Source organism: Zea mays, chromosome 10, assembly GCF_902167145.1.
Source record: "Zea mays cultivar B73 chromosome 10, Zm-B73-REFERENCE-NAM-5.0, whole genome shotgun sequence".
NCBI classification, from domain to species: domain Eukaryota; kingdom Viridiplantae; phylum Streptophyta; class Magnoliopsida; order Poales; family Poaceae; genus Zea; species Zea mays.
The window spans coordinates 3,526,126-3,540,423 of NC_050105.1; the positions used below are offsets into that span (position 1 = coordinate 3,526,126).

Here is a 14,298-nt window from a genome sequence, read left to right on the forward strand (position 1 = left end):
CCCTAAACTATTAAAATTAGTCCAAATAACCTTCCGAAGCGGTTTCACTGATATGTCATTTTGAAAAGTCTACATAACTCTCTAATATATCAAGGATCTATATTGTTAGCAGAATCGGTAGACAAAACAAAGTAGATCAACCAACAAAATACAGAGCACGACACAGATTTACGTGGAAACCCTTCAATGCAAAAGGAAAAACATAGGCACCAACCAAGCGAAACCTTCACTATAATATGGAATGTTTACAGAACGTAGTCTTGCAAGAGGAGTAAAACTAATGACGCAGTAGAAACCCTAATTAGGGTCAACAATATATTTTTGAGCTCAGGTCAAACCCCATCTATAACCATATTCATTTGATTATGCTAATCAGTTTTTAAGGCCTGCTACCAACCTGTTCTACACTATTGTCACAACTATGAAAATGTGGCATAAACACCCAAATTCAATGCAGTACAAGGCCACCGTCGACAGTGAGGGTGCTACCTTTACAATATATCACTGGTATGAATTCCATGAACTTAGATTTGGATACCAAAATTAATTCTCGGAAAAATGAACTTGATTCATTCAGCGACAAGGGATTGATCATTCTTGGTGATAAACTCGGCAGAATTCTGCTCAGCCCATACAGCTGCGTCAGGTACCCCGTACGTACAACAGTCAGCAATAGACCATGGAATTAAAGTACGTACAAGTTGAAAAAACTGAGTCACCTGTCTTGGGCTAGCCCTGTTCTCTGGATTGGCTGGTTGGAAAAGCCCATATTCAGACCTACAATTGTAGGCAGATAAGTAATGAGCATTGAGCGCTACACAACAACCAGATAGTATGGTACAATATGTTGTGTTTCTAATATGATTTGGCCAGGCATATGCATCAAGATTAAGCATCAGAATTGCAGAAACCAAAAGGTGCATACTGTTTCTGCAGCAGAAGTGGGCGGCATAAACAATGTAGGGCCCCCATAAATGCAGAGCCTATTATGGACGCAGGTAGCTGGCCTGGGTGCTAAGTACCTGAAACGAGAAGAAAATGGTTATTTAACTCTTGTAATCAAAAGAAAACTACATATATAAATGGATAGGAAAGAACATGGATGCTGATCTTTAACCAGGAATAAAGGAGGATGTAGACTTTTTCCTATATTCTACAGTTTGATCAGCAGAAGAAAACTTTTTCGCAACTGAACGATTGCCAGATATTCTCAAACTTGACTCTTGAAACTATGCCAATCATTTTAGTTTGTCACATTTAATCTTGAAGTTTTTTTTTTGCCACATTTAGTCTATAAAACCGCAAGATGAAACTATGCACTGACAATAATACTTTCATCCATCAGTCTCCGAACTTGTAAAGTTGCTGCGACATTATTGAAAACCGTAAGATGAAACACTCAACTGAAGCTAGCTTTAGAGCATAGTTTTTAAGGCGTCCGTAAGGCGACACTTAAGTGTCGCCTAAGCGGTAAGGCAAGGGTGGCTCGTCTTGCCTAAGAGCTCACTTTAGCCCTCCTAGGCGGTAAGGCGATGGTGGCTTGCCTCATCTTGCCTTACCGCCTTAAAAACTATGCTTTAGAGTTAACAGTGCACTGTTCATAGAAGAAAATACCTAAACCAGCCATCGGAGTCACCTCATAGTTCGAAATTACAGCATGGGTTGGTCATATTTATGGCCCCTAGGTACAAAATTCAACTCAGCATATGGGCAAGGGTCCAGATCAATTTGGACTGGTTCTAAGACCAGACTAGAGGACCATAACAGAAAATTTGATATGTCATCTTAATGTGTGAAACTACGAACAGTTCAAAATACACCATGTTCATAAAACATCATGTCGATACTAAGTGAACAACCCGAGATGCACTATATCATCTTAGGAGTACTATGCAAACAATGCCAAGAGAGAACTGGGGGGGGGGGGGGGGGGGGGGGCATCAGCAACGAATTGGCTTCAGACCTAGTTCGGTGCCGACTCTGTAGAAGATGAGGGCGGCGAGTGGTGACGGGGTGACCTTGAGCTCGAGGTGCCTGTTTACAACATGAAATGTTTCCTAAATAAAATATTGGAAGCCTATGTCCTTCCGACGGATGCGTGAAATCTTTGGCCAGCTTTCTCCATCAGGTTCTTGGCAGTTCTTCTTCAAGACAGGGCACTCCCATATAGTTATGCGCTCGAGGGAGGACGGCAGATCTGGTAAAGATGCTATGTTGGGGCAAAACCCTATCTCGAGACTCTCCAGACTTGATAGAGATTTTAGATTTCTTGGCAGGGACTCGGTTTCACATAACGAAAAATTCAGGCACTTGACAGATGAGAGATTTGCAGGCTCTTCAAATAAAATCGACGGCTCCTTGCAATATAAGAATTCAAGATTTGGTGGGACCATAAACCCTTCAGCCATGAGCATCTGGTTGAGCAATACGGAGCTACTAACGGTGAGCGATTCCATGACACGAAACTGTGAGAAGCACTTGGCAGTAAGGTTTGCAACATCTCCTAACTTTAGGCGCTTAAGGTGCAGGGAAGACAAGCCTTCAACAAAGTAAAGATCAGGGAGACCAATTAGTTGTAATGATTCAAGGGAGGTCAGGTGGCCAATCGATAAGGATGGGGAGCATCTGCAGTTAATAATGGTAAGTTGTTTCAGGTCTGGCACATAATTAGTGAATGAATCGGCTGCAAGAATGCAGCCCTGGATGTCAAGGTAGCTAGCAAGGTTCAATGGCATTAGTTCGGCTCCACGTGCTAGCTCTAAAGAAGGACAATCCCAACAATCAAGAGCCGAAAGAGATGGAGCAGCATGTAATCCCCCCAGTGATTTGAGACACCAACAACCACTTATAGCGAAGCACTTCAGCTTTGTCATTTGTTGAAACGCCTCTTCTGACGGAAGTGTAGTTAATGTCATATTATATTTCAATTCCAAAGTTCTCAGTGAAGTGAGGCCACTGAGGCAAATAGCTAAAGCTTCATCTGTAATAATGCATGAAGAAAGAGAAAGTTTATAGAGTCCTGACGGTAGAACCAGTGACATCTCCATGGTCCTTCCATAAATGAATCTTATCCTCTGCTCATGGCAAAAGAGCCATGCCTTGATGATGTTTTCTTTCATCCATACTTCATCTCCTCCTTCCTCTAGACCACTTTCAATAATTTGAAGATGCTTTGATATATCATCATCCATCATCAATGTCATCAACTGCTTCAGAAATGAATAGTCTTCCGACAGTACGCTCGTAACATGTGATCTTGAATCCACCTCCCACATCGATGCAAGTTTAGACGACAGGTCGTCTGCCTTCATTATATTTTCCCTCAAGTCATGTTGTCCTAGCTCCTTGTTGGTGATAAACATAAGTAATGGACACCTACAAATTGACAACTCTGTAAGGCCTGCTGGAAGATACGGTAGTTCCTTCAATTTTGGAACATTTTTTATATGCAGCCTAGAGCAATGCCGAAGGAGCTCTGTATCTGGTGGTAGGACTGCTAGCAAACTGCAATTATTGAGCTCAAAACTTTCTAAATTCTCAAAATAGGATCGCTCAAGTAACCACCCAGGATATGTGCTAGATTTGTAGCCTTCGATTGTGAGTTTACTCAATTGGGGTGGCGGTCTCAGACCTTCTAGAATATCCAAATGCAGAATATCCATTGCATCCATGCCATTATCAGAACTCCACACAAGTGTCAACTCTTTAAGGCGACTTTTCAGATATAGCTTCGACTCTAAGGCTTCATCCTTTCCGATGACATTCTCAAGATTTTGTACGCTTAAACTGCCACCAAGCTCATTCAAGTACTTCAGTTGTTGCAACTCATATCCTTGCTTCTTTTGCACGGAAAATATCTCTATTCGTTGTAATGAAGTAAGCTTGCCAATGTTGGGAATTTGATTGTTGTTCACTCTTAGATGTCGTAGCTTACTTAAATTGCAAAGTTTGTCAGGCAACCTCTCCGCCATGTAGTTTAACGAAAGTAATTGTAAGTGGTAGAGAGTACATAATGATCTAGGCAATTCAGAAACTGATGTTCTGGCGAGGTCCAAATACCGAAGGTGCTTCAGCTCACCAATAGATTCTGGCAACTTCCTGCTGTTGGCAAATGACAAAGACAATACACGCAACTTCTTCATGTTCCATAGCATCTGATAAAAAATAATACTTGCATTATCCATTAGTCGATCAATGCAGATAACAGTGCGTAAATGATGTAGCTTGTAGATAATTTGCTTATGCTTTTGCATACTTTCAACACGAACAGATAGATGTCGAACAGTGCATGGTATTTCTGTCACATTATCATCTTCTAATCTGAAGCAGTCTTCTCTAGAGAGTGACTCTGCCAAATCATGAAGGATGTCGTGCATGGTATAGTACGAATAACATCCTTTAGAAACCAATTGGAAGAAAGACCCAGAGACCATATCATTGAAGTAATCCATCCCAATCTCTTCCAATGTTCTCCTACTCCAATTGCATGAACCAACAAATCCTTCTGCCACCCAGAGGTGAACCAATTCATCAGATTGATATCTATGACCTTTTGGAAACAAACTGCAATACAAGAAGCATCTCTGCAAACGTGGATCTAACTTCTCATAACTCCACAACAGAGATGTGAAGGGATGACTCAAATCTCCAAGCTTTAGAGCAGCTTTCCATTCAGCAATATCCTTTTTCCTGCACAATCGGGAACCCATAACTTTTGCTGCTAAAGGACATTGTCCAAGCCTTTTAGCAATCTCCTCTGCAGTGTGTTCCAGCTTCGTGCGTAACAGTTGGTCCTTGATTTCTGCTCCAGAGAAAGCATGGTGTTTAAAGAGATTCAAAAACTCAGTATCATCCATGTTTTCCAAATGAACGACTTGTTCACAGCAAACAGCAGCCGGAAGTGTTTCACATCGAGAAGTCACCAAAACTTTGCTCCCTGACTGTTTAGAGACTAATGGAGCAAGGAATTCCGCCCACTCAGTCTCACTATCAGATTTTTCAAACCAAACATCATCCAAGACAAGCAGGAATTTCTGTGACTGTTGTAGTATGTCACTTAATTTGCGCTGGAGAGTATTGAGATTATCAACACGTGGGCACTCCCCATTTTTTGCGGACTCGATGATCTCTCTTGTGTGACGATGCACATCAAGTTTGCGTGAGATGCAGATCCACATCCTGACATCAAAGCATTTTTCAATCCTCTCGTCATTATAGACATACTGTGCTATGGTGGACTTCCCCATTCCTCCAATTCCAACAATGGCCAAACCCGAGTACTTGGCTGAGCTTGCCTCAGCAGTTGTTGTCTTGCCGAGAAGGAAATCAACTATACGGTCACGATCTCGATCACGGCCGAAAACCTTTGAAGTGGGATATGATGTTGTTGTGGGAACAACGGTAGCTGCTACAGTTGGCCACTCGACGGTATTGCCATGTGGCAAACTAAGAAGATCTCGAAGCTGCTGGGCTTCTGTCAGGATAGCTTTAAGCTCGCTCATCTTGCTAATTAGCCTTCTCTTCTGAGGGAGAAAGTTGCGTGCCCTGCTCATAGCATTATGAAAGGGCTTCATAACAGTACTTGCAGGGGAGGAGCTCTTGGCCTTGGCCTTAAGGACATAGTACTCATGCTCGTCCAGCAGATCCTCGGCATCATAATAGGCTTCTTTGAGACGCCGGAGCCATGCCTCCAGCATGCCCCTGTGGGGGCTCTTCTGGGCCGCTTGAATTATCAGCTCGAACTGTGGCAGGACAGTGGCTTCCAGTTGTTGGATCTCGCGCACCATGTCCACACTGAGGTAAGCTGAAGCTTTAGTAAGAAGCTCTTTGACAATCGGAGCTGCTGTCCACCTTAAGCCAGTGAGAGCAAAGTCTGCCATGAAATTGCAGTGGTTTGTGCTTCCTCTTACTTTGTGAGTGGAGAAGATGGAGAGATCTTGGATGAATATTTCCAGACTAGAGCGAAATGAACAAGCTGAAGATGCAGTAACAAAGCTGACTCTTTTTTTTTCTTTTTTCCTCTGCAGAAGGCAAGCAACTGATAAAGACGCTACGGACTGGAGAAAACCTGGGATTGGAAAGACGCATAAAATTAGTGAATCTGAATGGGAAAATGGAGCACAAACCAATTCTTTTTCTTTCTCGTCATGTGTTAGGGATGCCACTTGCCAACACAAAGGGGAAATAGCAGCTAACACAGCAAGCGAAAAGTGGAGATTAGAGATCTTACACAAGTAAAATAAATCAAGGGCGCATGGAGCTGGAATCGACAACGAGCGCGAGGTCGCCGCAGTGGTGGAGTAGACTCTAGAACAAGCACAGCCCAGAACAGCACAGCAAGGAGGGAAGCAGCTCCGTCGGGCAGGGAATGCAGGAATAGCGGATGGTGTTGCTGATTGCTGGTGATAGAAGATCTGTTTTTGTCGTAGAGGAGACCGATGGTGCTGCTGACAGACAGCTGAGGGAAAGAGGAAGGAAGAAGCGCGGAAAGAGGATGGCGAAAAAAGTCATCTTTACGGACAGTGGGTCCTATTATCCATATAGTAATAGGTGTTTGAATTGGAACCGGGCCCTCTCAATTTGACAAACACAAATTTACTTACAGGTGCTAGCCCGTTTTGATTTGATTTGCGAGGCAGAAGAAAGGCGAGTTCGAGTTCGTCCAGGTGGACAACCGCACACATCACAGGAGCTCAAGGTGAGAACAATACCACATCGAGTTGTTCAATCCCAATTTCCAAATGTTGGGTGAATATCCATGTTTTAATGGCATCGCAATTTGCAATATAGGAGGCTGGAATGCGAAGGTAGAAAGATGTGTCCCGTACATTAATTAACACATGATCGCCACCAGCCTGAGCCCAGGATGCCCCTGCCGCCCCACGCCTGCTCAGCCGGAGCGGGGTTCGTCGCCACCGCCACCTTCTCCCACCTCTACCAGCTATGCGCCAGCGCTGGGCGCTCGGCCCTCACCACGGGCCAGGCTGCGCACGCCCGTATGCTTGTGTCCGGGTTCATGCCCACCACGTTTGTCTCCAACTGCCTCCTCCAGATGTATGCCCGCTGCGGGGGCACCGCCCACGCGCACGGGGTGTTCGACACGATGCCCCACCGGGACACGGTCTCGTGGAACACCATGCTCACGGCGTACGTGCACGCGGGCGACACCGACACGGCCGCGTCCCTCTTCGGCACGATGCCGGACCCAGACGTCGTGTCCTGGAACACGCTGATCTCGGGCTACTGCCAGCACGGCATGTTCCGGAACTCGGTGGGCCTGTCTATGGAGATGTCTCGCCGTGGTGTTGCCCTCGACAGGACGACGCTCGCTGTCCTGCTCAAGTCATGCGGTGGCTTGGACGACCTGGCGCTTGGTGTTCAGATCCATGCGCTGGCGGTGAAGACGGGCCTGGAGACGGATGTCCGGGCCGGTAGCGCTCTCGTCGACATGTATGGCAAGTGCAGGAGCTTGGATGACGCGCTGCGCTTCTTTCATGGAATGGGTGAGAGGAATTCGGTCTCGTGGGGTGCGGCGATCGCTGGGTGTGTTCAGAACGAGCAGTACACACGGGGGATGGAGCTGTTCGTGCAGATGCAGAGGTTGGGGCTTGGAGTCAGCCAGCCGGCTTATGCCAGTGCCTTTAGATCCTGTGCAGCAATGCCATGTCTGAGCACCGCTAGGCAGTTGCATGCGCATGCCATCAAGAATGTTTTTAGCTCTGACCGTGTTGTTGGGACAGCAATTGTGGACGTGTATGCGAAGGCTGGTAACTTGGTTGATGCAAGAAGGGCATTCATTGGTTTGCCTCACCATAATGTGGAGACATGCAATGCCATGATGGTTGGGCTTGTGCGCACAGGGCTAGGAGCTGAGGCCATGCAACTGTTTCAGTTCATGACCAGGTCTGGTGTTGGGTTTGATGTAATTAGCTTATCAGGTGTTTTCAGTGCTTGTGCTGAGGTTAAGGGGTACTTTCAAGGGTTGCAAGTACACTGCTTAGCAGTTAAATCAGGTTTTGATGTGGATGTTTGTGTCAGAAATGCAATTCTGGATCTATATGGGAAGTGCAAAGCATTAGTAGAAGCATACCTTGTATTCCAGGAGATGGAGCAAAGAGATTCGGTCTCTTGGAACGCTATTATTGCAGCTCTCGAGCAAAATGAGTGTTATGAGGATACTATAGCTCATCTAAATGAAATGCTGCGCTCTGGTATGGAACCTGATGATTTCACGTACGGCAGTGTTCTTAAGGCTTGTGCAGGTCTACAATCTTTGGAATATGGGTTGGTGGTTCATGGCAAAGCTATCAAGTCTGGACTTGGTTTAGATGCTTTTGTTTCAAGCACTGTTGTTGACATGTACTGCAAATGCGGCGCGATAACAGAGGCTCAGAAACTCCATGATAGAATTGGGGGGCAAGAACTTGTTTCGTGGAACTCCATCATATCAGGTTTTTCACTCACCAAACAGAGTGAAGAGGCACAGAGATTCTTCTCAGAGATGCTAGACATGGGTGTAAAACCTGACCATTTTACTTACGCCACCGTTCTTGACACTTGTGCTAATCTGGCTACCATTGAGTTGGGGAAACAGATCCATGGTCAGATTATCAAACAGGAAATGCTTGGAGACGAATATATCTCCAGCACTCTTGTAGACATGTATGCCAAGTGTGGGAACATGCCAGACTCGCTGCTAATGTTCGAGAAGGCGCGGAAACTGGATTTCGTATCATGGAACGCCATGATATGTGGCTACGCGCTCCACGGCCAGGGACTTGAAGCCCTGGAGATGTTTGAGAGGATGCAGAGAGCAAATGTGGTGCCGAACCACGCGACTTTCGTCGCAGTTCTGCGGGCATGCAGCCATGTCGGCCTGCTGGACGATGGATGCCAGTATTTCCATCTGATGACAAGCCGCTACAAACTGGTTCCTCAACTGGAACACTTTGCTTGCATGGTGGATATACTGGGACGCTCAAAGGGCCCACAGGAAGCCCTAGAATTTATCAGAAGCATGCCTATTGAGGCAGACGCTGTCGTATGGAAGACTCTGCTAAGCATTTGCAAGATCCGTCAAGACGTCGAAGTGGCCGAAACTGCCGCTAGCAATGTCCTACGGCTAGACCCAGACGACGCGTCGGTTTACATTCTTCTCTCTAACGTATACGCTGGATCCGGGAAATGGGTCGATGTTTCAAGGACCAGAAGGCTAATGAGGCAGGGACGGCTGAGAAAGGAACCTGGTTGTAGCTGGATCGAGGTGCAATCCGAGATGCACGGTTTCCTTGTCGGCGATAAGGTTCATCCCAGGTCGAAGGAGGTGTATGAGATGCTGAATAGTCTAATCGGTGAGATGAAACTCTCTGGATATGAACCTGCATCAGCATTGTTTGCTGAGGTTGAAGAAGAGGAGAGTACATCCGAGCAAGATGACTTGGTTAGAGTCGTTGGTGGTTAATCTGTTGTTTTGTGTTGAAGTGTCAATACCGTTATGAAGCTTTGACCTTCTGTGTAAATTTGGTAGATGCTTTCAACTGAGAAGGAAAAACATGACACTGGAGTCATATTCGTGTGAGAACTGTATATGGCAACGGGAGGAAACTCTTTATCACCTGTTTCTTAGATGCAACATTGCAAAAGCATGCTGGAATTCAATTGGCATAACCCCTCCTAGAATTGCTCATTCGGAGGAGGCCTCGGCAAACCTCAAGCACCAACTTAGTGTTCCTTTTTCTATAGAGATTATTATACTTATGACATGGAGTATCTGGAAATACCGAAATGAATGGCTATTTGAAAACAAAGACCCATCAGTACAACATTGCAAGAATGAATTCATCAAGGAATTATAGCTGGTTGTACACAGAGCGAGAGGGAAATATGATAACTCAATTCCGAACTGGCTTAATCAGTGGTAGGCATAACTTTTGTACTCCGGTAGGCATAACTTTTGTACTCCTTGGATTCTTCTTTTTAGCTTCCTAACTAGACCTCCCCAGCTCACTTTTATCTCTTGTAATTACGTCGCGTTGTAATTTTACATTATTAATAAAAATTTTACAACAAGGGTTCCCCCTCCTGATATTTCAAAAAAAAAAGAAACTCGAAATTTTCTACATGGACGACATGTCATCTACATCTAAACATATTCTTGTCGATCTTAGGATGCACGGAACTGGCGTCTGTTGGCGTGAAAGCAAGGCGTGACCACATCTGCAACTTTGGCACCATGAGGACTTATAGTACAAAATACACTAGCAAAAAAAAAAAATCAAACTGCCCACATCTTGTTTTATTGTATAATCTGATAGATAAGGCAATTATGGTTCTTTGCTACCATTTGTACTGATTCTGGCCTGTATACAGGTAAGGTAACTGATTAAAACTAGCAGAAGTGTAGATGCAATTCCCCATTTCCTTTCACATGATAATTTTTTTTTGTTGATTTGATTAAAAATATCTGATTAGGCCCAGCAAGCTTATTGATTGTTCAGTAAGTTCAGTGTCTTTCAAACAGTACCTGTTGATGCTACAACTATGTCTTTTGCATTTTTCATTTATTTCTAACAGTGAATGACCAACCTTCTTGTGACAATGAGACTGGTATTGCTCATACTTATACATGTAATTTTGTACTTGAAGGTTTCTATATTGAGCCCCTAGGGAGTCCAGTCTGCATATTTTATAAACTTGAAGTCTGAATATGAATGTGTCCATACACCTCAACGTTCATGGGCGCACTAGGAAGGCCAGGACGTAGTAGCCGCTATTGGCTTGGTGGGTGGATGACTAATGCTGGAGTCTAAAACACAACTGGAGTGGAGTGGAGTGTAGTGGCATCAGGCCCACGGAGGGTCGTTGTGCTACACATGGGCCTGGGCACCGGGGAGCACAGGACATGATGGGGACCATTATTCATTACGAGGGACCACCACTGGGATCAGTAGCAGGGTCGTGCAGTACGTGTTTGGGACCATATTTTTTCTGCGGTGCCGGTCAAAGGACACCAAACGCCCCCGTGAGACGGGAACGACGATTGGCTTCAGTTCAGCGTTCTCCGAAAAGCTACTACTACTTTCGTTCGTTCATAAATATACGATGCCAGTAACTCTTATTTTTTTAAAAAAAAACTTTGACTACTCTTATTAAATTAATCTTGAGTTATTATTTACATTTGTTGTGAATTGTTTTATTAATTGAGGGTCATAGATTGATGTGCGTCCTGCCTGCCGTCCTCCAGTGCGCCCTAGTCAACGCGGAAGGAAGTCGTCTTCTCTCCTCCATACAGATATACAGTGTACGGGCGACTGTACGATGAAGAAGATGGACAGCAGAAGAGGTAGCGGTAGGTAACCAGGCATGCATACGTCATGGTGCTGACGCCACCGGTGTGCACGTAATTCAGGACCGGCACATCGATCGAACTGGGGCGCGGCTGCGCTGGCGTTCAGTGATATGATGCCTTCCGTAGTCCCGCTCTCTTTCTCTTCTTCTTTATAAATGCCACCAGAGCCAGCTAGCTAGCTAATTAAACAAGCCAAGCGCACTGTGTTCTTCCCTGCAGGGTCCTGGGCTGGGCTGGCGCTGGCGATGGCGCTAGTATTAGGGCGGGAGGAGGAGCTCCTGGCGCAGCTCCGCGCGCTACTGACGTTCCTACCACCTCCTGCGTCGCCCCCGGCGCCGGCGGCTCCCGTTAAGGTGGAGTCCATCATGGGCACTAGTGGCGGCGGACGACGACTGGGGAGCAAGAGAGACCGGGACGACGACAGCGAAGCCGAGGCCGAGCAGCACGGCGACGAACCTGCGGCTGCGCAGCCTCACTATTGTCCTCATCCTCCTCCTCCCTGCAAAAGGACGAGGTGCGTGCGTGGTGATTGTCCATCCATGCATGCAAGCAGTCTTATTATATTATTCCTTCGATCTCGATGATGCATGACTGATGGTGCTGCTGCCTGCAGGAGGAGGAAGAATAAGAAGAAGCGGCAGCAGAGCAAGTGCCTTGTGACGACAGTGCCCGACTTCGACGGGTACCAGTGGAGGAAGTACGGGCAGAAGCAGATCGAAGGTGCCATGTACCCCAGGTATATATCCATCTCCTCCTTCTTCTTACATACTGTACGCAGTGAATAATAACAACAAAACATTAATTAGTATTCCTTCGTACATTTATTTGCATGTAGTGAGTAGTTCGTTCGTCAAACGAAGAAAACGGTTCCGAGAATAATCTCGATCGATCGAGATGCGCTGTCCAATCATTTTCGCTCTTCGTTTTTCATCAGCAGAGCAGAGCTACAGCAGTGAAGTGTTGTAGTTGTAGCTGCTTTCCGAAAACATTAATTTGTTAGGACAAATTTTATTATGCCACCATTTCGCTTCGTATATTTATATATTAAATACTCTCTTCGTTCTTTTTTATTTATCACAATTTAGTTAAAAAAAAGTCCAAGAAATACTTTGTGCGGCATCTGGGTGTGGGCCTGGGTATGCAGCTAGCGGTCCAGTGACACTAGCTAGCTGCAAGCTGCTGCTGGTGGTGGATGCCTAGCTAGCTGATGCTGATGTCCCTACCATCCATCCATCCATCCCTAGGTACTAACCTAATACGACTGTCGTGACACACGTTGTGCCTTGTCTCACTCTCACATGCAATTAAAGAGCGCCATTATATTCACCCATCGATCTCGATCGAGACAGTTTTTACATATGCATGTGTTGCCAAACAACTACTAGTGATTACTGATGTGACCACTAATAAATTATATATATCCGTACGTATTTGCAGGAGTTACTACAGGTGCATACAGAGCGCCAAGCAAGGCTGCCAGGCAAAACGGACGGTGCAGCGCAACGACGACGACGGCGCCACCGCACCCCCAGAGTACACGGTGGTGTACGTGGCGGAGCACACCTGCACGGCCAACGACGACGCGCTGGAGGCCCCGCCGGTCATCCTGGAGACCACCACCAGCGTCGTCGTCCGTGCACCTGCAGCACACACCGATCCCGTCGTCGTCGTCGTTCCGGCAACGGCAACTACGTCAGCCGCCGCCGCCGCCTCCGCTTGTTCCACCACCGTCACCACGGGGACTGAATCTCCGGCGATCTCCGGCGACGACGTGGCCTGCTGCTGGAGCAGCAGCGGCAGTAGCAGCAGCGGTTACAGCTACGCCGACGACTCCTGCTGCTGCTGCTGCTGCGACGGGTTGCTCGCCGCTGTCGTCCACGGTGGCTGCGGCGGCTCGTGGGCCCCCGGACCGGCGGATTCGGTTTCGGTGCCGTCGTTCCGGTTGCAGGAGATGGAGGACTTGACCGGACCGATCCGGTCGCCGGTGCACGTTGTTCCCCGCGCCTGGTTGGACCGTTGACCCGCTAGTCCCTGTGCTGCATGCAGCTCGTTGATGAGAATGAGATGAGCCAGCCGCTTTGCTGCTGCTGCTGCTGCTGCTCTTTCACCTAGTTGGTCTCCGTATCTTTTAGCTCTGGTGTCGATGGACGTGCAGTTTGTCTGTACTGTGATAATGGAGTTGCCTGGCCAGGAGAACAAAATCATGGTAGTTTTGGAACCCCATTTTTTTCAGAAGTTTTTAATTTTCCCAAGTGAAATTAGTTCATTTTTTCCAGAAATTAGAAATCTCATTGAAAATTAGAAATCCCGAGGGAAATTATTGTTCTACTTACTTAGTTTTTCTTTATTTTAGAGCTAGTTTGGCAACCCTATTTTTCCAAAAAAATTCCATTTTTCAAGAGAAATTAGTTCATTTTCTCTTTTGTGAAAATAAAAATCCCTTAAAAAAATAAAGTTGTCAAACTAGCCCTTACATGAATTTTTTACATGAGTAGTTCGCAATGGGCCCCTTGACTTGATGGGCCAGCAGGAATGAGCCCGTGGCATACATAGTGAGTCCAGTCCCTCCTCTGGTCCTCCCCCTCCCAGACCTAGAGGACAGGATACTAATTCGCACTGTACCCGTCAACTTGGGCCAGACCATGGGTCTGTTTGGTTCAGCTTTTTTCTGACCAGCTTTTCTGAGAATCTGGCTGTGGGGAGAATCTGGTTGTGCAGAGAATCTGAGTATCATTTGGATTACGTGCGGAGGAAGATAAATGTGTCCATAAGACTCAGGATGTAGAAAGTGACAGATTACTACTATTGCAACGACTCAACCGATTATGTGTTTATGTTGATTTTGAATGGTTTTTAACCAAACGAATTTTATAGAAGCTGACTGAAAAGCTGAGTATTTGGCAGTCCACAGCAGCTTTTGGTGGCCAGAAACTCCAAAAAGCTGAAACAAA

The 14,298-nt window shown here is 46.1% G+C and overlaps 3 protein-coding genes across 6 annotated transcripts; 2 read left to right on the forward strand and 1 right to left on the reverse strand.

Moving 5' to 3' along the window:
• Window positions 1-203: 203 nt before the first annotated feature.
• On the reverse strand, window positions 204-6,952 carry LOC103640720 (putative disease resistance protein RGA1). Of its 4 annotated transcripts, none has more exons than XM_008664208.2 (5): window positions 6,230-6,952; window positions 1,964-6,067; window positions 926-1,022; window positions 720-777; window positions 204-637 (listed from the first exon to the last, which is right to left on the reverse strand). In XM_008664208.2, exon 2 carries the CDS (start codon window positions 5,877-5,879, stop codon window positions 2,058-2,060), a length of 3,822 nt encoding a protein of 1,273 aa, XP_008662430.1. In that variant the 5' UTR covers window positions 5,880-6,067; window positions 6,230-6,952; the 3' UTR covers window positions 204-637; window positions 720-777; window positions 926-1,022; window positions 1,964-2,057. The 4 variants fall into 4 exon arrangements, with proteins under 4 accessions (XP_008662430.1, XP_020401646.1, XP_020401647.1 ...); XM_020546057.3 differs by having other exon boundaries at window positions 204-620; window positions 6,230-6,453; XM_020546058.3 differs by having other exon boundaries at window positions 204-620; window positions 699-777; window positions 6,230-6,453.
• On the forward strand, window positions 6,384-9,613 carry LOC103640719 (pentatricopeptide repeat-containing protein). Its single transcript, XM_008664206.4, has 3 exons — window positions 6,384-6,521; window positions 6,605-6,697; window positions 6,790-9,613. The coding sequence occupies exon 3, from the start codon at window positions 6,866-6,868 to the stop codon at window positions 9,458-9,460; it is 2,595 nt and encodes an 864-aa protein (XP_008662428.1). The 5' UTR covers window positions 6,384-6,521; window positions 6,605-6,697; window positions 6,790-6,865; the 3' UTR covers window positions 9,461-9,613.
• Window positions 9,614-11,548: 1,935 nt separating this feature from the next.
• Window positions 11,549-13,597, forward strand: LOC100383957 (uncharacterized). The gene is made up of 3 exons (NM_001176574.1): window positions 11,549-11,861; window positions 11,961-12,083; window positions 12,785-13,597. The coding sequence occupies exons 1-3, from the start codon at window positions 11,593-11,595 to the stop codon at window positions 13,365-13,367; spliced, it is 975 nt and encodes a 324-aa protein (NP_001170045.1). The 5' UTR covers window positions 11,549-11,592; the 3' UTR covers window positions 13,368-13,597.
• The last annotated feature ends 701 nt before the right edge of the window (window positions 13,598-14,298 follow it).

What these genes read in the sequence shown, in the direction of transcription:
- LOC100383957 (NM_001176574.1), top strand. Translation starts at nt 11,593, where the DNA reads ATGGCGCTAGTATTAGGGCGGGAGGAGGAGCTCCTGGCGCAGCTCCGC. An exon ending in CCTCCCTGCAAAAGGACGAG is followed by an intron (nt 11,862 to 11,960) that starts GTGCGTGCGTGG and finishes TGCTGCCTGCAG; the next exon opens with GAGGAGGAAGAATAAGAAGA. An exon ending in GAAGGTGCCATGTACCCCAG is followed by an intron (nt 12,084 to 12,784) that starts GTATATATCCAT and finishes ACGTATTTGCAG; the next exon opens with GAGTTACTACAGGTGCATAC.
- LOC103640719 (XM_008664206.4), top strand. Translation starts at nt 6,866, where the DNA reads ATGCCCCTGCCGCCCCACGCCTGCTCAGCCGGAGCGGGGTTCGTCGCC.
- LOC103640720 (XM_008664208.2), bottom strand. Translation starts at nt 5,879, where the DNA reads ATGGCAGACTTTGCTCTCACTGGCTTAAGGTGGACAGCAGCTCCGATT.